Raw genomic sequence first — 21,304 nt, forward strand, 5'->3', positions numbered from 1 at the left:
TACCCAGCCTCGAAAGTAGTTACTATTCCATAAGGCCCTTCATGGTTCTCCATCCCCTACGTAATAAAAGCCAAGCTCTTTTTCACATAGCACAGAATTCCCTCCAGAATCTGCTTTTGGCTTACCTAACAATTTCCGATTGTTTGCTGTTCCTAAACCCCGAACTCAAACTCTCTTATGTTCTCTGAGCCTGCTACTCTTTTGTAAAAAAAGCCATCCTAATTCCTCAAAAAGTTGACCTGAGGTTTAAAATGACACTACACTTTGAACAATACTTTCCCCATCACTCCTTTACACTTTAAATCTGTATCTATATATCTAGTGCCTCTTTTCAACTCAATACCATTTATTGAATACTTACTATGTGCCAGGCACTGTGCGGGACACAGGACAGAAGGAATACAGAAAAATAGGTTGAAAGGCGCATTCTTTGCCTTCTCCAAGCTCATTACAATACACTTTCTCAACCATTATCTTTAAGAACTGGATCATCCCTAACATCATGATCAAATCTGTGGGTCCTCCGGAAGTTGAGGCCCGGGGGAGAGCCCAACTGACACCACGTGACCGCACCTCCGCTTTCCTCCGCCGCCATACGGAGCCGGGAACCACTCTAAGCCCCATGCCGGTTCTCAAAGCCTCACTCCGCCTAACCTGACCACCGCCCACGTGGCAGGTGGGGGGCGGGGACGCGTGGAGCAGCTTGGGCCCGGACCTCTGCGCCTGCGCGCTGCGGCGGGCTCAAGGACCCGGATTTAAAGAGACAGGCGCTACAACCGTCGTGGCGGCGCGCTGCCTGTGGGCGCCCGCTGCGAGGCCTGCGGTGTGCGCCGGAGTTGGGAAAGCAGGTGAGGCGCAGGCACGGCAGGGCCGGGCAGCGGGGAGGGAGGCGTCCTGGGGCCCCGGGGGCCCGGGGCTCGGCGCGGCCTGGGAGCTGGCCCCCTCGGCTCCTCCCCCGCGTGCCCGCCCGCCGAGCCCCGGGGCACACCCTCCGTGACGTGGCTGCCCCCCGGGAGCCCACGGGGGTTGGTCCGTAGCTCCCCGGGACCCCCGCGGCTCCGCCAGTGGGAGGGTCCCCCGGGGCCCCTGTGGGGCCGCTCTGGCCGGCCCGGGTCTGCACGCTGGCCGAGCCGAAGCCGGTGGTCGTTGGTGCGAGCTCGGGAGCCTTTCTCTGCCCGCCGCGTTCCCTGCCGCAGCCCCGGGCTGTGTCCTTGCGCCCCCGGCCTGCCCGAACCGAGGGACTCGCTTCCCCGCCTCCTCCGCGGGCGTCCCCGGGCGTCCGCGACGGCCAGTAGCCCCTGCCCACTCCCGGAAGGCGTTGGGGAGGACCTCCCCCACCCCGGGAACTGCGGCTGCAGGGCGCTCGCTTCCCGGCGCGGGCTGCGTTGGGGCCCCAGCGGTTTCCTTCTTGACCACCTTGGAGGAAGCGCTGAGCCGCGGCCGTTGGCGGCTGCGGGGCAGACGGGCTTGCTCCGAGCAGCACGGTGCCTCCTCGTGGCCAAGTTGGGCCTGGGCCTCGGGTCCCGCGGAGGGTGGGGCGCTGCGAGGCGCTCTCTAGCCGGCTCTTTCGGGAAGGGGGGGCGCGCTGCCCAAACGCTCTCTGGAGGACAGTGTGGAAATTCGTTCTGTGCTGCTCTGATGGACCTGCCGGACTCACATACCTCACCTCTGTAGTTCTTGAACTTCTCGGGGTTGTAGACCGTCTCTCTGACAAAGTGTACATTTATGAATTATGTGCATTTTGTATACGGTTTCAGGGAGTTCAGAGCCCACCCACCCCAGCCCTTCCATAGACTCATTTTAATTTTCCCAGTCATCCCGTGAGGTAGGTATTATTTTCCATATTTAGAAATGAGAAAACTGAGACGCAGATGAGTTAAGGGAGTTCTCAAAAATAACAGTCCCTGAACTGGACAGTCACAGTCGCACTCCCATCCCTGATTCCGATCCACCTGCTTTCCTCAACAGGAAGGAAAGCCTGCTTGTCGTTATAAACCAATAACAATTTCACTGCAAAGCATGTGCAGGCCAGAAATAATTTCCCGTATATTTAAAATTATAACGATGAAGATACTTTAGAAAATATGAATATGAAAAGGTGGGAGGATACCGTGTGGACATAATCCCTGCTTCCGTTTGGGGTGATTTATCAGTTCCTTTGATTTCTTGCCATCCAGTTGCTTCAGCATTCCCTGATTCCCTGTAGGCGATACATTGTGAATAGGCTAATTGCACATAGGGAGCCTCTGCTTAACGGATAACTGCTTTGCTGATGGTAATAAGAACTAATGTGTCCTGAACCTGTGCTCTATGCCCAGCTCTGTTCTAAGGGCTTTACTCTTAGGGGCGCTTGGGTGGCTCAGTCGTTGGGCGTCTGCCTTCGGCTCAGGTCATGATCCCAGGGTCCTGGGATCGAGTCCCACGTCGGGCTCCCTGCTCAGCAGGAAGCCTGCCTCTCCCTCTCCCACTCCCTCTGCTTGTGTTCCTGCTCTCGCTGTCTCTCTCTGTGTCAAATAAATAAATAAAATCTAAAAAAAAAAAAAGGAGGGGGGCTTTACTCTTAGAATGACAAGTTAGGTAGTTTTGTTATCCACATTTTGACAGTTGAGAAATTGAGGAAGGGAGAGGTTAAGTAACCTACCAAGGTCACACAGCTAATGAGCTAGGATATGAACCCAGGCAGTCTGGTTCTAGGTTCCATTTAATTGCCTCTCAAAATAGGTCGTCTGATTACATCACAGATCTGTATAGTGACTTATTTTCTGAGGATGGCATATATATGTTCTACTTCATGTTAAAAACTTCACGAATATCATGTAATTTTTCTTGGTGACTAAAAAGAAACTTCAGGATCTTGTAATACTTAGGAGTCATTATCCATTCTAAGTATCGGGTATGGCTGATGGCCTGAGAAAAGCTTTTATTTGGATTTGATTCTCTCGATTGTGATTTACTAGATGTACATGTGTACATTAGATATTTGAACACCCTTCTGCAAACTGAATTTTCCTGTTCTGGAACTCTTCTTCATCCTGTAGGCAATAAATCTTTAATACTTTGGGAAATGTTTGGTTAGTCAGCATGGACTGTATTAGGACTGTGGGCTTTAGGGAAAGTGGCAGCCTAGCTCCTCATTCATATCTCACTTTTCTTGCGTCTCACTCTTTCACGCAGCTGTATGACTTTGACTTTCAAGATCCTCTTCCCACCAACCCTCCGTGCACTCAGGCGAAAAGAACTGTGCCTATTCCGACAGCAACATCACTGGCCTGACAGAAGACAGTTCAGCCATTGGTCAGAAACAGATCTGCTTCATGGGCACTGCCTCCTCCAGAGAAGAAAGCTTGCTCTGTCATTCCAGGAAGGCCATCTAAGACCACGTGCCACCTGCCTTGTTTTGCCAGGGGCGCATGTGGGACTCTGCAGTGGCCCCTGTGAGATGGCCGAGCAACGATTCTGTGTGGACTATGCCAAGCGCGGCACGGCGGGCTGCAAAAAGTGCAAGGAAAAGATTGTGAAGGGGGTGTGCCGGATCGGCAAAGTGGTGCCCAACCCCTTTTCAGAGTCCGGGGGTGATATGAAAGAGTGGTATCACATTAAATGCATGTTTGAGAAACTGGAGCGGGCCCGGGCTACCACAAAAAAAATCGAGGACCTCACAGAGCTGGAAGGCTGGGAAGAGCTGGAAGACAATGAGAAGGAACAGATAAGCCAGCACATTGCAGGTGGGTAGGGACTACTGCTTTTTCACCGTATGGTGCTGAGAGAAAAAAGGAGAAGGAGAGTAGAGTCCCATTTTTTTTTTCTTCCTTCCTTCCTTCTTTTTTGTTTAGTTTTTTTTTTTTGTTTAATTTTTTGGAAAAAATTTCAAACAGAAGAGTTGTGAGAATAAGAAGAAAGCTCATATTTTTTTTTTAAGATTTTATTTGAGAGAGCATGAGCAGGGAGGAGGGGGAGAGAGAGAGGGAGAAGCAGGCTCCCTGCTGAGCAGGGAGCCCGATGTGGGACTCCATCCCGGGACTCCAGGATCATGACCTCAGCCGAAGGCAGATGCTTAACTCTCCAGGCGCCCAAGAAAGCTCACATTCCTTTTACCTAACATACCTGTTAACATTTTGTTCTCTTTGCGTTATCATTTGTGTTCCTATGTGCACTGTTCCTCTTTCCACACACACACAGCTTGTTTTTTTCCTGAACGATTGTAGGGTAAGTTACACATATTATGGCCTTTGCCTTTAAATACTTCAGTCTGTGTATCTTAAGAATAGGAATAATCTTTCACATGACCATAACACAACAATCAACTCTGGTAAATTGATCCTTCTTGTAATACTTTAATGCACCATTTGTATTCCAGTTTTGTCCATTGGTCAAACAATATCTTTTGTAGCTTTTTTCCCCTCCACTGTAGAATCCTAATCTGGGATCGAGTATCACATTTTGTGTCTCTCTGGCCTCCTTTAATCTGGAACATTTCCATAGTCTTTCTTTTATGACATTGATATTTTTGAATAGAGTATCTTCCATCACCCCCTCTTATCTTTCAGTGTTTATCATACGGACTCACGGATTACTTTTTCCTGGTGGCTTATAATTTTACTGTATTTTATTAATTCCATACTTAATTGTCCCATATTGTGCCATTTGGGAAACCCTTTGAGCTGGTTTCTGCGTCCTGGATGCTGCCTCTTTTTTTTTTTTTTTTAATGTTTTAAAGTACTTCTTTACTTTCTAAGCATAACAGTATGCTCTTAGGCTTACCTTACTTTTTTTTTTTTTTTTTAAGATTTTATTTTTGAGTACTCTACACCCTACGTTTAGCTCGAACTCACAACCCCAAGATCAAGAGTCATGTGCTCCACCGACTGAGCCAGGCGGGTGCCCCTTTTAGGCTTACCTTATATGTATTCTATCACAACTCTGGAACCAGCCATTTCTCTGAAGAATCCTGGTTCCTATTACTGGGGGAATGGCTTTCGAGACCAAAATCTAGATGCTGTGTATCCTAGTTGCCATGAGGTGTCTTTGCTTTTAAGCCCTTTCAGCAGACAGAACTAGGAAAACATGTTTACACACAAAACACATGCATATACACACATAGATACATGTATATGCACGCATACATAGACATTCACGTGTGTATATTTTAGAAATCTTACACCGAAACTTCCGAATCCAGTTAGTCCTTTATGACCTTCCATGTGCTCATCTTTAATATTCATATCTTCAATTAAGTATAGTTCTGGTCACTGTGGGAGAACTCTGGCAGTGGCTCTAAAAATGGGCAAAAAAGTAAAAATGGGCACCTATCTATCATTATTCTTTGAGAGGAGAGACTTCCAGGAGAGAAAGCTACTTTGCATATACTTCTTTCTCAAGCTCCCCGTTCTGCCCTGACTTGGCTATAGGCCCCAGCCTTGGCCACTTCTTGACTAATCTCCTTCAGAGGAAGAGAAAAACAAGGTAGAGTCAAACACAGCTCAAAAAACGGTGGGTGGGGCTTTCCCTGCCTGTGCCAACCTGATATGCTCTGTTCTCCATCTTCATTTTACTTTTTAGTTCATCTATAAATTGGGGTTAATTCCATGGAGCCGAGGTCCCCAGGTTTTATCTTTGGAGGTATGGGTTCTGATTTTTCCCAGATCTGGATATCATTATATATGGGATAAGAGGTGGAGAGTGCTGATGAAAATATAAGTTACTAATAGGAGTAAAGAGTAATGGGGTCTTTTGTCCCACGAACTGCCCCCCCCAGCCCCCGCAGGACTGTCTTACCCACTGCCTCCACTCAAAAAGATCAGCCAGTCCACAAGCAACCTTGGAGTAATGCCGTGGTAGTAACTTATCAGCAAGGCTGTAAGAGCAGTTGTTAAATGCTTTGGAAGCTTTTCTCAGGGATCTTTCACTGAAACATATTTTCCCTTTCTTGGGGGCCCTACAGATCTGTCTTCTAAGGCAACAGGCACACCAAAGAAGAAAACCGTCGTGCAGGCTAAGCTGACAGCCACTGGCCAGGTGACCTCTCCAGTGAAAGGTGCCTCACTTGTCACCAATAGCAATCCCCGGAAATTTTCTGGTTTTTCAGGTGAGAGATTAAAGATACTTTAGCTCTTATGGTCCTTTTAATTTGGAATCCTATTTGGGATTCTGGCTAAGAGTGAAAATTCCGTGCTGTCTAGCCTCATTCATAATTCGCTTCCCTCTGAGCAGAGGCAGGTAATGGCTTATTTTCAACATTCCACTGGTATAGCGTTTTTCTGTATATGTTAATCTCTATTGCAGCAAAAGATACTTGTGTTTTCAAGACTTTTTCTGCTTGAAGTAGTCACCTGGGTCAGATGGAGATGATTATAACCTGCCCTATAACTTCCTTGTATTTTGGTAATGAAGGGATTTTGAGAAATTGCATCCCTAAACTTGCCCAAACCAGAGATGAAAGTATGGAAGATGTCCTGCATGGCCTTTACATAACAGGTAGCATTGGGCTAGGGGCTTTCACCTATGTAGTTTCGTCTGTTCTTCAGTTAACCTTGGGAAGTACTTTATGAGGCCCATCTTACAAATGAGAAAGCTGATGTCTGGTTCATTATGGAGTTAGTATTGACGGTGAGGTCGGTTTGACTCCCAACACCTGTGCTCTTTTACCCTGCACTCTGTTGCCTCTTTTGTTTGGAGACATTCTTGTGACTGACTCAGGTAAAGAAAGTAAAGCCAAACACACAGACTCAGAAGTTGTGGAGAGGTGGCTTTAAGTGCATGAAAGAAACACAGACTTGAAGTTGGGAGACCTGGGTTCTGGTCCCAGTGCTGTCATGTGACAGCTTGCTCACGGGGGCAGGTGGCTTTACCTCGGAGCCTCTGTGGCCACCTCTGTGAAGGGGGAACAGTGACACCTGTGTCCTTTACCCTGCAGTATTCGCATGAGGAGTGCTGGAGAGATCACAGAAACAGTGCCTGATTCTTCTGGGGGTTTTGTTATTTTTAAAACTCTGCAGTTTGTTTTTTGTTTGGTGGTAGGCCAAAGCCAGAAATACAGAAGAGTCCAGGTGGCAACAAGGATAGCACGTTCCTGGAAGGGTCCGGGTCCTAGGGAGGGAAATTTGGGAGGAGCTGAGAGAAATGGGGTGTTCTAAAGTCTTGCAACCTGCTGAACATCGACACTTTGGAGATTTTGTCCCCTAAAATCCTCTTCAGATGCCAGGTCAGAGATGAGGATGGATTTATAATTTACAGACCCCAGACAAGAGGAAGCTTACATCAGCAGCCTGCTTGCTGATGGCTCTGCTGCAAGCTTGCAGGATGAAACGTGCTTTGTGAAGAAGGGAAGAGAGGATCACTCAAGAGTTGGAGTTATTTGGGGGTGTCTGGAGGAACGTCTTGCTTGCTGACTGCCTTTTATTTTGGCACTGAGAAGTTGTTGGGGGGTGGGTGGGAGTGGCAGAGGCCTGGAGGGAATGCCTTCTCTCAGGCCTTGGGCTCCTCATAGTGAGAAGAGATTGAACCAGGTCATCTTGAAGCCTTCTTTGAGCCCAACAGTCTGCGACAGGGACAGTTTCCCACCAACTAACATGTCCCTTGGCTTCTATTTCCATTCTCTTCCCCACTTTTCTGGGGGCAGCTTTACCACTGCTCTGAGGTCCGCTTATTCTGTGCAGCACTTGTATAAAGAAGCTGGGCCTCTGCGGGTGCGAAGCCATTGTCTCTCTACTGCTAACAGCTGTGGCGCCCGGTGCCCTGCCTGTGCGACAGGTGAAGGTCTCCACCCCCCAGGCCGTCCTGGGCGCTTGAGTGAAGCTCCGTATAGAGTACCAGCAGAGTGCTTATTAGTTTGCCTGCCTGCCTTCTCAGCAAGGCAGATGAATCATCCCTGGTGTTTTTCTCTCCAACAGCCAAGCCCAACAACTCTGGGGGAGCCCGCTCAAGCCCTCCCCCTAAGGCAAGTCTGTCCTCAAGCAGATGTGACCCCAAGCACAAGGATTGTCTGTTTCGCGAGTTTCGGAAGTTGTGTGCCATGGTGGCTGAGAATCCTAGCTACAACACGAAGACCCAGATCATCCAGGACTTTCTTCGGAGAGGTTCAGCAGGAGGTGGGGCCCAGAACATCCTGGATGGGCTTTTCCTCTGAGGAGCTCAGAGCTATGGCCGGTTTCATGGCTGTGTGAATCGTACAGCTGCACGGGGCTTCACACGTGGTTTAATACTCTGTTAATATCATTTTGAAATTCCCTCTCTCTCTTTTTTAGAAGATTTTTTTTTTAAGGTTTTATTTATTAGAGCGAGCGCACACACGAGCATGGGCAGGGGGAGGGGGAGAGGGAAAAGCAGACTCCCCTCTGAGCAGGGAGCCCAATTCGGGGCTTGATCCCGGGATCACGACCCGAGCCGAAGGCAAACGCCCGACCGACTGAGCCACCCAGGCGCCCCAAAGATTTTGTATTTTTAAGTAATCTCTGCACCCAGCGTGGGGCTCAAACTTACAACCCCAAGATCAAGAGTTGCATGCTCTATCAACAGAGCCAGCCAGGGGCCCCTTGAAATTCTTAATAATTTTGAACAGAGAGTCCTGCATTTTTACTTCTTATGGGGCCCCACAAAGAACGCAGCGAATTCTGCTCAGAGCACATTGGTATCGCTCTTTCTTCTGCCCTTACTTTATCCCCAGGAGGCCAGAAGAACGTATTGCATTTGACGAAGAGGAAAGTTCCCTATCCTGCACGTTTGATCAGGTTTTTGTGACCCACGGGCACAGCTGGAATAGAATCTTCCAGCTCTTTGATTCATCTGTCAAATCATCACTGAGCATCTGTAGTGTGCTCCTCACCAGGGACACTGAACTGGAAGTGTGGCCCTGCCCTGTGGGAGCTCAGCCAGAGGAGGTAGACTTGGGAGCCACGAGCCACCAAATGCTGTGGCCTCTGTCACTGTAACAAAACTCACAGGGCATTGTGGCAGCCCAGACAGCGATGTAGACCTCTCTCTCAGTTCCTTGAGTTTATGTATTTGTTTAAGCTCCATTTCTCAAGAAGGCCTCCGTTCTTCTGTCTCCAGATAGTTTCCACGGCGACGTGTACCTGACAGTGAAGTTGCTGCTGCCGGGTGTTATTAAGAGTGTTTACAACTTGAATGATAAGCAGATCGTGAAGCTTTTCAGCCGCATTTTCAACTGCAACCCAGATGATATGGCACGAGACCTAGAGCAGGTCAGAGAAAAGGGAGGGTAGGCAGTGTTCCAGGTGGGGTTCTCCCAAGCTAGGCACCTGCAACCTCTTTTTTTCTGGTTGGGGCACATACTGTTCTGGGAAACTGAAACCCATTTGGGCAAGCTTCCTTTATGAGAGCTGAATGTGAGGTGACAGGCGTCAGTTGCACAAGGCTCCGAGGATTGCGGTCCTACTCCTGCAGAGCCCCGAGAGGCCTGGATCTCGAGGGACAGAATTTCAGACTTCCCATGGTCTCTCCTGGGCTTGCTGTTCTGGACGCAGCTTTTTCTTGCTTTTTTCCAGTACAACTTGGTATAACATTCAGCTTTTGTTTTTTCATGACTCCAGCTTGGGCAGCATGGAAAGTTTATATCCAAGCACCCCCCCCCCGCCTTATCTGATGACCATATTTGCTTCTTAGTTCAAATTCTTTTTTTAATATGTGGGGGAGGGGCAGAAGGAAAGAGAGAATCTTAAGGCTCCACGCCCAGCGTGTGAGCCTGACGGGGCAGGTGGGCTCGATCTCACAACCCTGACTGAGATCATGACCTGAGCCAAGATCAAGAGTCAGGCACTTAACTGACTGAGCCACCCAGGTGCCCCTCTAGGTTCAAATTCTAACAGGAATCAAATTGGCTCAGTCCTGGATTATTCCTTGCGTCACCTCTCAGCCAAGGCAGGTTGGTGGCCAGATCCTCTGGTGGATAGAGGTGCCGTTTCCAGGAACTGGGGGTGGGATAGATTCTCCAAGAATGAGGTTAGTATGTGTGAGGTGCGGACAGAAGTGGTGTTTGAAATCTCTGGTTCACCTTTAGTCCTGGGGGTTTGGGGGATACACTTGGCCACTCTGGGGTTGCAGCCATTTTGATTTTTGGAGACAGGGCGACGTGTCGGAGACCATCAGAGTCTTCTTTGAGCAGAGCAAGTCTTTCCCCCCAGCTGTCAAGAGCCTCCTTACTATCCAGGAGGTGGATGAATTCCTCCTTCGGCTCTCCAAGCTCACCAAGGAGGATGAGCAGCAACAGGCCCTGCAGGACATTGCCTCCAGGTGGGGGAGCTGCCCGATGGGGATGGGTTTGGGGAGATGGAATCACCAGGAAAGGAAGGTTTGGGGGTCCAGAGCTCTTCAAAGACCTAGTTGAATGTGCCTCACCCCTAGGTGTACAGCCAATGACCTCAAGTGTATCATCAGGTTGATCAAACATGATCTGAAGATGAACTCGGGTGCAAAGCACGTGTAAGTACCAGCCCCTCTCTGACAGCCAAGCTGCCCACTTCCTTTGTTGCCAGCTGGTGTCAGGGCTTTAGAGTCCCAGTCTGGATTCAAGTCTTGATTCTGCCTTACTCCTTCCTGTGCAGCCCCTCACTTGACCTCGCTCAGCCTCCCTTTTCTCATATAAAACATCACAATACCCTTATCATGCAGTTGAAAGTATGGAATATGTTCAGTAAATCGAGTATGAGTTGCTTGCCCCGTCTTTGCTAAGGCAGCCTCCACATAGACCCAGGATCTCAAAATTGCTGCGTTTTCCAAGAGCATTTTCCTCTGCAGAAGCCTTTAGACGGGAACATAAGCCTTCGCCCTATATTGAGATCCCTCCTGTCTGCGAGAACTGACCGCTATCTAAAGCAGTGAGGTCAAAGGCAGTGGTTTTTGTTTCTTTGCTCCTGTCTGCCTTGACAGGTTAGATGCCCTTGACCCCAATGCCTATGAAGCCTTCAAAGCCTCGCGCAACCTGCAGGACGTGGTGGAGCGGGTCCTCCGCAATGAGCAGGAGGTGGAGAAGGAGCCAGGCCGGAGACGAGCTCTGAGCGTCCAGGCTTCCCTGATGACGCCAGTGCAGCCCATGCTGGTAAGGCTGCTCCTCCGGCCCTGCTTTGTTCTGATGCTCCAACCTTCCTTGTGAGCTGGGGGGCCGGGCACGGAGCACGTGCGGAAAGGTGTGTGTCAGTGGGTCTGTAGAGGCGAAGGAGAAAACAGTGTGGTCTAGTAGAAATGTCTGCACTCGAGGCCCAGCTCGGCCAACAGCAGGCTGTAGAGTCTTGAAGGAATTGCTTAGCCTTTCTTGGTTTTTCATTCCTTGCGTGAATGCTGTATGAAACTTTCTGAAGCATCCACCTAGCATGGTTTACCGGTCGTCTTTCCTGTAGACGGGTGGCTGTGTTAAGTAACTCCCGGGGTTCTGTGACCTACCCCAAAGTAGCTCTGAGAGTTAGCGGCAGAGCCCAGCTCCCTAGGACAGGGGGCCTTGGCCTCTTTCTTCTGGAAAGAAGAAGCTTAAGGAATGAAGACCAGGTGTGACCAAGATCATCTTGAGGCTCTGCTCATTTTGCGAGAACTGGGATTTCCTTTCTGCTTAGGTTTTTCTGTGCGACGGGGGCCCCCACCAGTGCTGCCCTGCCTAGTGAGAGCCTTGGGGCTGCTCCCGTGGGGTGCCGTGCCTTTCCTGAGCCCTTCTCGTGCGTTACATACTACAGCCTTCCATTAGACTTCTGCATTTGGGCTGGGGAAGTGTCCTCTCTCGCCCGGAATGTGGGAGAGCCAGCCCCCAAGTAGTGGGATCTCCATGCCCGGGACAGGGCTCCCGGCACCTGCACTCGTGGCCTTTCTGACTTCTATAGGGACTCTTCTTCGAGTCTCTTCTACAGCCTGTCATTTATTCCCAGAGTGGCGTGGGTTAGATCGCTTCGTGGTGAACCACACAGGCTTTGGAGTTGGGCCTAGCTTCGAGCATCCTTCCTGCCCTTCACGAGCTGTGTACCTTTAAGTGAGGACTTACGCTCTTCAAGCGTCCGTTTTCTCATCCATAAAATGAAATCGGTGTCTCTCCCGTAAGATAGCACGTCGAGGATGCAGTGAAGTGAAACCCGCCCCCAGGATGGTCGGTCATCGTCAGGTTGTCAGGATGGCGTTGGGGTGTGCAGAAGCCCTCCTGGGTCCTCTGCTAATGATCCCTGACCTCTGCTGCCCTGCCAGCCTCCTTGTCACCTACACTCTGCCCTCCCCTCTGCGTACTGCATTTACTAGCAAGCCAGGGCCGTGCAGGATCCTGCACTACTGAAAGAAAAACGAAATGCTGTTTCAGTGGAATTTTATTTGCTCTAACACGGATCGCATTCGTGATCCTCAAAAAGCCAGCTCCCTTGTCCACTGCAGCGACGCTGTAGTCCGAATAGGGCACTGCCTAGCCTTGTCCACGCCCCTCGCCTCTTCAGCGGCCTGGCCCGAGGGTATCCTCTGGTCGGCAGGCCCCGGGACCTGGACTCTGGGGCTGTCTGTGCTGAGCAGCCCCCATTGAAGAGCACCTGTAAGTCTCCAGGCTTTTCTTTCCCCACCCCAAGGCCGAGGCTTGCAAGTCCATCGAGCACGCGATGAAGAAGTGTCCTAACGGCATGTTCTCTGAGATCAAGTACGATGGGGAGCGAGTGCAGGTGCATAAGAAGGGGGACCACTTCAACTACTTCAGCCGCAGCCTCAAGCCTGTCCTGCCTCACAAGGTACGGGTCCCTTCCTCTCTGGGGGGACTTCTTTCCCTTCCTGCCCCGAAGAACCTCAAGGCCAGGCTTCCTTGTAGTCATCTCAGCTCCGGGACGCAGTCGGGTTTATCCTGTAGTTGTTGAAGGAATGTATTTATTTTTGGAGTCTTAAAATGAAGGGCTGCTCCGCGGGGACAGCCGAAGAGCCCAGACTCGGGTTAGTCAGCACAGGGCCCGCAGTGATGCCGGGGCAGGGAGCTCACCTGGCACGTGACTCGCTGTGCTTGTCTTCTGTGTTTCCGTGTCCTGTGCGCTCCCCAGTGCTAAGTCACCGCTCGGGGACAAAGGGCTGTGAGGCTGTCATTCATGAGTCTGTTTGATAAAGCTTTATCACGGGCTCAGTCCGGGCCGGGCGCTCTTCTCGGTGGTGGGTGTACAGCAGCGGATCGTGGACAGAGGCACCTGGAGGCTTACATTCTGATGTGAACGCAGTCCAGTGGGGACATTCGAAAGTGCAGACTCCTGTCCTTCGTTAAGGGGCATGAAGAACCTTGGCCCTCAGTCCTTCTCAGCCCCCAGGGCCTCTGTGAGTCTTTGGACTCTCCTCAGGGCGGAGCAGCTGGGACACCTGGCCCCAGTAGCTTGTGAGCGCTGGGACTTTCTGTGCTAGGACCGGCTGCATTCCTCAGAGCCCTGGGGGTGAGCGGATGAGTTGCGTGATTCCGTGCTGCCTCACCCTTGCCTTCCCGCTGGAGCCCTTCATTCCAGGTGTCCAGAGGAGAGCTAAGCACTGGCCTCCGCGGGGCCCCGGAACTGCTCCCGGGGAGCTGCCCAGGGGGCACCTCTGTTACGCAGAAGTTTGGGCCCAGCTTTTCAGAGTTAGAGCCCTTTTCCCTGCTCTCCCTCACCGGCTGTCCCTGGTCTCTCCTGTACTTGTGCTTTGTAAAGAGCTGGGTTGGGCATTGACGCCAAGCGGGACGGCAGGACAGACCTCTCCTGCCCCTGCTCTGAGCACCGTAGGTAGCAGGGGCCTGGGTGCCCTGCCCAGGGGAGGACTCAGGCCCCAGTCATGCTCTCTGACCCTCAGGGCTGGCATCACTTGGCAGGGGCCGCCCGGGGTTCCAGTGGGACTGCTCCCTGTCTGGAACTCTCAGACTGGGCTTCCGCCTGTGTCGGGAAAAACTCTTGGTTGCAAACATCCGCTCTTAATCATTTCGAAGACGGCTGTAGGTTTTGAGCTCCCACTCGGAGACCCTCCCGTTTCCTTGCTGCTCCTAAGGGGGTTCATTTCCTCCTTTCCATCCATCTTTTTGTAGCTCGCCTGTTCTCCCTCACAGTTGTCTGCCTGCCCGTGTTTCCTCCTCGTCCCACGTTTGTCTGCCCCCGCGCCCCCCGCATACTCAGCTCCCTGTTTCTTCCTTTTTCCTGCCAACTCTCCTCCATGGCCCAGAGTGGCTGCACCAGGCCGACCTCTTCCTGGGCCTCAGACGCTCCTCTCCTCTCTTGTCGGTGGCTGCCAAGGCCTCAGGCTGCTTTGCACATGAATTTGCCGTCCGCAAGTTGGTGTTCCGTGTCCCTTCTCGGGCCTGGCTTTTGCTTTCTGGCTCGGCTTTAGGTCACTGCTGCCTGTTCCTCCCTCACCTGAGTCCCCTTTCTGCCCCCCCAGGTGGCTCACTTCAAGGACTACATCCCCCAGGCTTTCCCCGGGGGCCACAGCATGATCTTGGACTCTGAGGTGCTCCTGATTGACACGAAGACAGGCAAACCGCTGCCCTTTGGGACTCTGGGAGTGCACAAGGTACTGGCTCAGCGCCAGGTGTGCAGGAGCGAGCGGGTGTGCGCACGTGCGCGTGTTTCTGTGTGCGCTCTTGCTCTCGACGGAGGGGAATCTGTCACTCATTCAGGGTGGGGCTTATTCTTCGTTTCTGGACTGGTTCTGAATGTAGCCCTGAGTTTAGACGGGTGTTTTGTTTTCTACGTAAAAGGAGCTAGTATTGAGAACTGAGAATCGGGTGCCCTTGTGGTCCAGGGGCTTCCGAAAGCATACAGGAAGGACTGTTCTGTCCAGTGCTTCACGGGTCCACGTTTTACACCTGCTCATTTTTGGCCTCGTATATCTACTACCTCATTTTCCCTTACAGAAAGCTGCCTTCCAGGATGCTAATGTTTGCCTATTTGTTTTTGATTGTATCTACTTCAATGATGTCAGCTTGATGGACAGGTGAGAGATCTGTTTTTGGTTCCTGGGTTGAGAGGTGGGGGTTCAGACTGGACAGGAGGAAGGGGAAGAGGCTGAAGCCTGTGCCTCTTTGGGCCCAGGAACTGGGGAGGAGGGAGCCGAGAGGTCGCACACTTGCCACACACTCAACTCCTCAACTCACTGTGAGAGCCAGTTTGCTGACTGCATTTCCTGAGAGCTTAAGTCAGAGAGGAAACCCAGATCCCCACAGACGTTTCTGTGCTCCAGCAAAGTGGACTGTTGAGAGAAACAGACTGAACAGTGTAGGTTTTCAGTTTCTCTCTCCACAAACAGCACCCAAGGGGCCACGAGGCAGGTGCTTTTCAGCTCAGGTGTTGCTTTTGGAAGTGTCTGCCAGGAAGCTGGGCACTACAGGAGGCCTGGAGGTGGGACCGTCTGAGGGAGAATTAGCGGTCTTGACTTCACTGCATGCAGATTCTTGGGCCTGAGAAACCAGGATTGATCCCTTGCACACCTAGACATGTGTCCCTGCCCCCACCCTCCCACCCTGGCCCTGTCACTGAGGGGGGAGGGGGGAGGAGAAAAGGGGAAGGGGAGAAACTTGTCAGGACTTTGGTCCTGAGAACCAGCCAGCCTTGGGCCTGGGGGCAGGGGGGCGGCTGCATGGATGAGAAATGACAGTGGGAGTCATTTTGCATATGGGACCAGACGGTCTGGGCTAGAGGCCAGTCCTCCCGCAGCTCCGAGACAGAAACCCGAACTACGAGGATGAAGTAGCTTCGTCCCACAGCTCACAGTTGCCCGCGTTTGGTCACGAGGGAGCCCTTGTCGCCCCCGACAGGCAGAACTGTGAGGCTGGGGGGCTTCCCTCCTCAGCACTCTTTATGGGGGTGGGAGGGGCCTGACCTGACCTCCGCTCTCTCGTCCCCCTTAGGCCTCTGTGTGAGCGGCGGAAGTTTCTTCATGATAACATGGTTGAAATTCCCAACCGGATCATGTTCTCAGAAATGAAGCAAGTCACTGTGAGCAAAGACCCCACCCCAGACAGTAGCCTAGTGGTTTGCAAGCAGGGCAGAGAGCCCCTTGGTCAGATGTGACGGGGAGAATGAGTCCTCATTTTCTCACGGGGCTGCCACTGTGTGTAGGTTGTCTCTGAGTCTCCACGTACGAGGGCAGGCCCTGAAACATCCTTCCTAGCTGGGCTCCCTGTGTCTCAAGGCTGCAGCCACTTTCTGGTTGGGAGAACGCCTGCTTTGCGAGCCCTTTGCTCAGTGTGTTCAAGTTGGGTTGTTTGCAGCGGGCGCTTTGCTAATGTGCGAAAGGGAACCACCTCCACCTCCCCACCATGGTGCTCTCTGTTCTCACACCGACCTCAGCGTCTCTCTGTTACTCTCAGAAAGCTGCGGACTTGGCCGACATGATAAACCGGGTCATCCGAGAGGGGCTGGAAGGGCTGGTGCTGAAGGACGTGAAGGTGAGCCGCCCACACCCTTTGCTTGCTTGCTCCCACAGGCTCTCGGCACCCCCAGCCTTTCCCGCCCTGGCCAGTAGAGGGCGGTGGCGGTCTGAGGCGGCCGGGGCTGGGGGGGGCAGCAGGGCTGCCTTTCCAGGGCCTGACGGGCTCTGTTCTGGATCCGCCCTGGATCCGGAGGCTGGGTTTGTGTATGTTCCCTGGGCCGGGAGCTAAGGGCTCTTGCTCAGAGTGGCCTGGGCACTTTGGTAAGGCCAAAATGTCAAGAAGGTAAATCTCAGCCTCCTGGAGTTCCCATTCTAGTCTGAAGTCTCTCTCTGCTCTTCTCTCAGGGTACATATGAGCCTGGAAAGCGGCACTGGCTGAAGGTGAAGAAAGACTATTTGAACGAGGGAGCCATGGCGGACACAGCTGACCTGGTGGTCCTTGGGGCCTTCTATGGGCAAGGGAGCAAAGGTAAGGATGGCCTCGGCCCCTGGGGTGCTGCTTCTGTGAAAGGCACCACTCGGTGTAGCTGGCCTTTTTACTGGCGTGGTCTGCCGGCACAGCTGATCCTGCCTCCCACAGTTGTGGGATCAGGGGCCCCGACCCAGCCCATGTCACCTCAGGCAGGGACATCTGACAGCTACAGACTTGGGCAGGGAGAGGTCAGGCAAGAATATCCCATGCCCTCTGGCACAAAGAAGCCCACCGTCAGCTAGTTTCTGGGGGCCTGGCCACTTTCTTCCCAGGGAAAACCTCAAAAATCTCCTGACTTGGGGGGAAGGTGCGCGGTCTTGAGTCGACAATGTGCCAGACACTGTTTAATTTTTTTTATTCCTCACCAGAGTCTAACAAGTTATATACGATTATCCCCAGTTTCCTGAAAAGGAAAATGGGGCTCGTAAAGGTTAAACTTGTACGGCTAGTAAGAGGTAGATCTAGGAGGTGAGCTTGGCACTCTGATGCCAAGGCTCAGGCCTCTCCCTTCCAGCAGGCTGCCCCTCACCAGGCCTCCATCCACAACTTAATTCACCCCCCCTCGCAGGTGGCATGATGTCCATCTTCCTCATGGGCTGCTATGACCCAAGCAGCCAGAAGTGGTGCACAGTCACCAAGTGTTCAGGAGGCCACGATGACGCGACCCTTGCCCGCCTGCAGAAGGAACTGGACATGGTGAAGATCAGCAAGGTGAGCAGGGGAGCTGCTTGGTCCGGGCCTCTGGACTGGACCTCGTCCCCAAGCCTGGCTGTGCTTGGCGGACGGCAGGGATTGTTCATCTGTGTCCGCAGAAAGGAGAGCCGCTGCTTGGCCGTGGGAGTAGTGCAGTAGGCCTTCAGAGGCTTTGCGTGCCCACCTTGTGGAAGCTGGCCCGCCTGCCCCCCTGGCCACACCCTCTCGGGGCAGGGAGGATCCCGTGGGGTGAGGGTCAGCTTTTTGTGAAAAGTTGCCTCTTCACACAAGCCCCTGACAAAGGGGGGTTTACGTTTTGTTTTGGCTTGGGAACGGCCCAGGATGGCATCTTTTTTTTTCTCCAGGATCCCAGCAAGATACCCGGCTGGCTGAAAATCAACAAGATCTACTATCCTGACTTCATAGTCCCAGACCCAAAGGTACCAGCCCAGTGGCCTGGGCTCCCCCAGGCCACAGAATGAGCTTGCCGCTTCTCTAGCGCCACAGGCACGCCCTCTCAGCCCAGGTTGGGGGTCTGGACTGTTCCGGCCAAGGGATGGGCCGGCCAGTCAGCACTGAGGAATGGTCCTTAGCAGGGGCAGGAGGAGATGAACCATCCCCTAGACGCAGAAATGGTTTGCTCTGGAAGCGACTGGGCCCATTCCTTCCACGCACTGACAGAGAAACTGGGGCCCCAGAGGAGAGCTGGAACTTGCCTCGGTCACATAGCTGCAGCGGCAGTGAGACTAGGACCCATCTCCCGCCCGTCAGCCAGTGCCAGTCTGCGTTGCTTCTTGCTGGTGGCGGGCAAGTCTGCCTTCCTAACCGGCGACTGAACTCCTGACAGAAAGCTGCCGTGTGGGAGATCACGGGGGCTGAGTTCTCCAAGTCTGAGGCGCACACGGCCGACGGGATCTCCATCCGGTTCCCACGTTGCACCCGCATCCGTGATGATAAAGACTGGAAATCTGCCACTAACCTCCCCCAACTCAAGGTGCCAGCCTCCCTTTCACATGTGTCCACCCCCGTCCCAGCCTTGGAGCCCTGGCTCTCTGGCCTGCTCACGCGTTCTCCTTTCCCCGTGTGCGCATGCATGTGTGTGCACGTGCGTGTGTGTGCACGCAGCATCCCCCCCCACACACACACATCTGCTGAGATGGGGCTAGGAGGTTAGTAGAGGGAGAGCTGCCGGCCTCAGGGCCCCCGAGGAGGGAACTCTGCAGCTCTCAGCCTCCGCCCTCCTGCTCAGGCTGGGCCCCAGGCTGTAGTCTCCGTTGCTGATAAGAACCTGGGGACAGAGAACAGTGATTTGCACTGATGACTCAAGAAATGGCCGGAGTTCAGAAAAGCACCAAGAAAGCCAGCTTCTATTCCCTGCCCTTTGTCTCTGTCTCCTTTGTTCCTCGGCCGCACGGGCCTCCATCCTGCCGCAGAGGCCGGTGGCTGGGAAGGGGTTGAGCGCCGCTGACGTCCGTCGCCTCCCCCCCCCAGGAACTGTACCAGCTGTCCAAGGAGAGGGCCGACTTCACCGTGGCGGCCCAAGAGGAGGGGAGCTCCACCACAGGGGGCAGCAGCGGAGAGAACGGGGGTGCCTCGGGGCCTGCGGGGACTCGCAAGGCCTCCAGGGCCTCCCCGAAGCAGCCCTCCCCCGGCACCAGGAAGGCAGGAGGGAGGCTGAGTAGCCCCAGCAGCAGAGGCGGTAAGAGGAGGGAGGGGGCGGGTGGTGAAGAGCGGGCCACGGGCGCAGAGCTCACAGGACAGAGCACGGGGTTCGCCGTGCCCACCGCGGCAGGCCTGGACCGCATTGCTGTGGCGTGTCCAGCCGTGGGCGCCCCCCCCCCCAATCTGCTCAGCCCACCTGCGTGCCCGGCCCCTGGGGGAGCACCCGTGTGACACCCGGGAAGAGGCCGCCTCCGAGCCAGAGGCCTCCTCGGCGCCCAGCAGAGCCAGGGCCTGGCCCTTGCATCGGCTGCCCCCTGCCTTCCGAGCTCCCATCCCGGGCTCTCCCCTGCAGGCCAGCAGCAGACTGTGAAGGCGGGCCGGAAGCGGAAGGCCGAGGAGACCCCGTGCCCAGACAAGGTGAGGGGAAGGGTGCCGGGGCCCGGGGCTCTGCCCATGGGCACGGAGAGGAGCGGAGGCCTTTGTGAGGTGTTGTGGGGACGAGTGGCCAGACCCCCCCCCCCCCCAGCCCGGGCAGGCCCCGCAGGACGGTCGCTCCACCCTGTGCCCTCCCGTTGCCTTGCAGAGGCGGCCAGCCAGCCCACAGAGCCGAAGGAGAGCCGCGCCGGCGGGCGGGAGCTAGAGCGGCCCGGCCTGGGTGACAGAGGCCACAGGCTGCCCCCGGGCTGCTGGTCCCGTCACAGTTTATATTAAAGACAGGGGACAGAGCCCGGTCTGGGTGGTGCGGCTGTGTGAGTTTGTGCTCAGGGCCCAAACAGACCCAGCCCGCGGGGAGCGGGTGTCGTCCTACCTGCTGCGCCGTCCCCTGGTGCCCGCCCTTGTTGGTCTTTGGTTTGAAAACAGCTGTTGGGCCCCTCCTGGATGCGGAAATTAGGCTCAGCCCCGGGGGGACTGCTGGCCCAAAGGTACCGAGGTACACACTGGGTCTCTGTACACGTGGTGGAGCCACACGGTCCTCCTGCCCCCCAGCCTAGTCCCCAGCAGAAGCAGGCAGTCTTTCCCAGCTTTTCCCTACCTGAAGCCCTTGCCCCCGTCCTCGGCAGAGCGGGGCTGCTGACCCCCAAGTCTGGCTACCTGGGCGCCGCGCACTGCCCCGTCCACCAGCACCCCGGAGTCCAGGAGCCACTGGCCCTGCCCACTGGATGGAGCCTGGAAAGACCCACTCTCCCCTTCTCCAGCTTCCCAGTGTGGGGATCCACCAGCACTGCCTCCTTTTCCTCTAGACTGGGGCTGGGGGACTGGCGTTCTGATGCCTGGTCCTTCCCTGCAGTCAGCTCTGAGGGAGGTGGTGGTCCCCCCCACCCCCCGGCCTGGGCTGACCGCTGTGTGTTTGCAGGTGCTGCTGGACATCTTCACGGGGGTGCGGCTCTACCTGCCACCCTCCACACCAGACTTCAGCCGCCTCAGACGCTACTTTGTGGCATTCGATGGGGATCTGGTGCAGGAGTTTGACATGGCCTCAGCCACACACGTGCTGGGTAGCGGGGACAAGAACCCTGAGGCCCAGCAGGTCTCCCCGGAGTGGATTTGGGCGTGTATCCGGAAACGAAGGCTGCTGGCCCCCTGCTAGGACTGTGGCCCTCCCTTGCCCTCAGCCGCACTCACTGGGGGGCCGGTGGGCTGGAGGGTGACGGCAAGGACACGGGGGTGGGGGGGGTGGGGGGGAGGGGATGGCCTTTCTTCTCCTAGCAGTGCGTCTTCCAGAACCCACCAGCTGGGCTTGGTCTCTTCCCGGCCAGGACTTAGGGGACTTCGGGCTGTGGGTGCTGCCAGGGAAGTCCGTGTCTCCTGCTGGTTCACCATAGATCTTTTGATCTGGGTGCTGGTTTGGTGGTCTTTTTGTTTTCTTTTAAAAGAAGTTTTTTTTTTTTTCCTATAAATAAAATACCTTGCAGTTACCCGGTCCTCCACCCCTTCTCCCCTCGTCCTCCCCCTAGTGGTAAGGCACGGAGCGACGCTCAGCTGTTGAAGCTCCGTCCGCAGAGCCACCTGCCCCTTTACGTGCAGGCTCCTTTTAAAGTTGTATTTAAAAGACTGCCTTCAGAAATGCTGCTTCTATTTGGCAGGACTTGTATTCAGCTTGGCCCTTTCCGCCAGGAATGAAGGCTCCTTTGAAAGAAAACA

General features: G+C 54.1%; 1 protein-coding gene across 6 annotated transcripts; it reads left to right on the forward strand.

Moving 5' to 3' along the window:
• The first annotated feature begins 592 nt into the window (after positions 1-592).
• Positions 593-21,154, forward strand: LIG3 (DNA ligase 3). Of its 6 annotated transcripts, none has more exons than XM_027625921.2 (21): positions 593-848; positions 3,175-3,725; positions 5,942-6,085; positions 7,890-8,087; positions 9,049-9,200; positions 10,082-10,248; positions 10,360-10,437; positions 10,885-11,053; positions 12,543-12,698; positions 14,344-14,475; positions 14,819-14,898; positions 15,812-15,899; positions 16,023-16,112; positions 16,274-16,351; positions 16,681-16,804; positions 17,376-17,518; positions 17,866-17,940; positions 18,348-18,494; positions 18,992-19,199; positions 19,515-19,579; positions 19,746-20,508. In XM_027625921.2, exons 2-21 carry the CDS (start codon positions 3,179-3,181, stop codon positions 19,800-19,802), a joined length of 2,898 nt encoding a protein of 965 aa, XP_027481722.1. In that variant the 5' UTR covers positions 593-848; positions 3,175-3,178; the 3' UTR covers positions 19,803-20,508. The 6 variants fall into 6 exon arrangements, with proteins under 6 accessions (XP_027481722.1, XP_027481719.1, XP_027481724.1 ...); XM_027625918.2 differs by lacking the exon at positions 19,746-20,508 and adding an exon at positions 20,517-21,154 and having other exon boundaries at positions 601-848; XM_027625919.2 differs by lacking the exons at positions 593-848; positions 19,746-20,508 and adding exons at positions 1,678-1,825; positions 20,517-21,154.
• The last annotated feature ends 150 nt before the right edge of the window (positions 21,155-21,304 follow it).

This window comes from Zalophus californianus, chromosome 16 (genome assembly GCF_009762305.2).
Source record: "Zalophus californianus isolate mZalCal1 chromosome 16, mZalCal1.pri.v2, whole genome shotgun sequence".
Taxonomy (NCBI): Eukaryota; Metazoa; Chordata; class Mammalia; order Carnivora; family Otariidae; genus Zalophus; species Zalophus californianus.

Coding starts and splice junctions, on each gene's coding strand:
- LIG3 (XM_027625918.2), top strand. CDS start 3,179: ATGACTTTGACTTTCAAGATCCTCTTCCCACCAACCCTCCGTGCACTC. Junction 3,726..5,941: donor GATAAGCCAGCACATTGCAG/GTGGGTAGGGAC, acceptor GGGGCCCTACAG/ATCTGTCTTCTAAGGCAACA. Junction 11,054..12,542: donor CGCCAGTGCAGCCCATGCTG/GTAAGGCTGCTC, acceptor CCCCACCCCAAG/GCCGAGGCTTGCAAGTCCAT.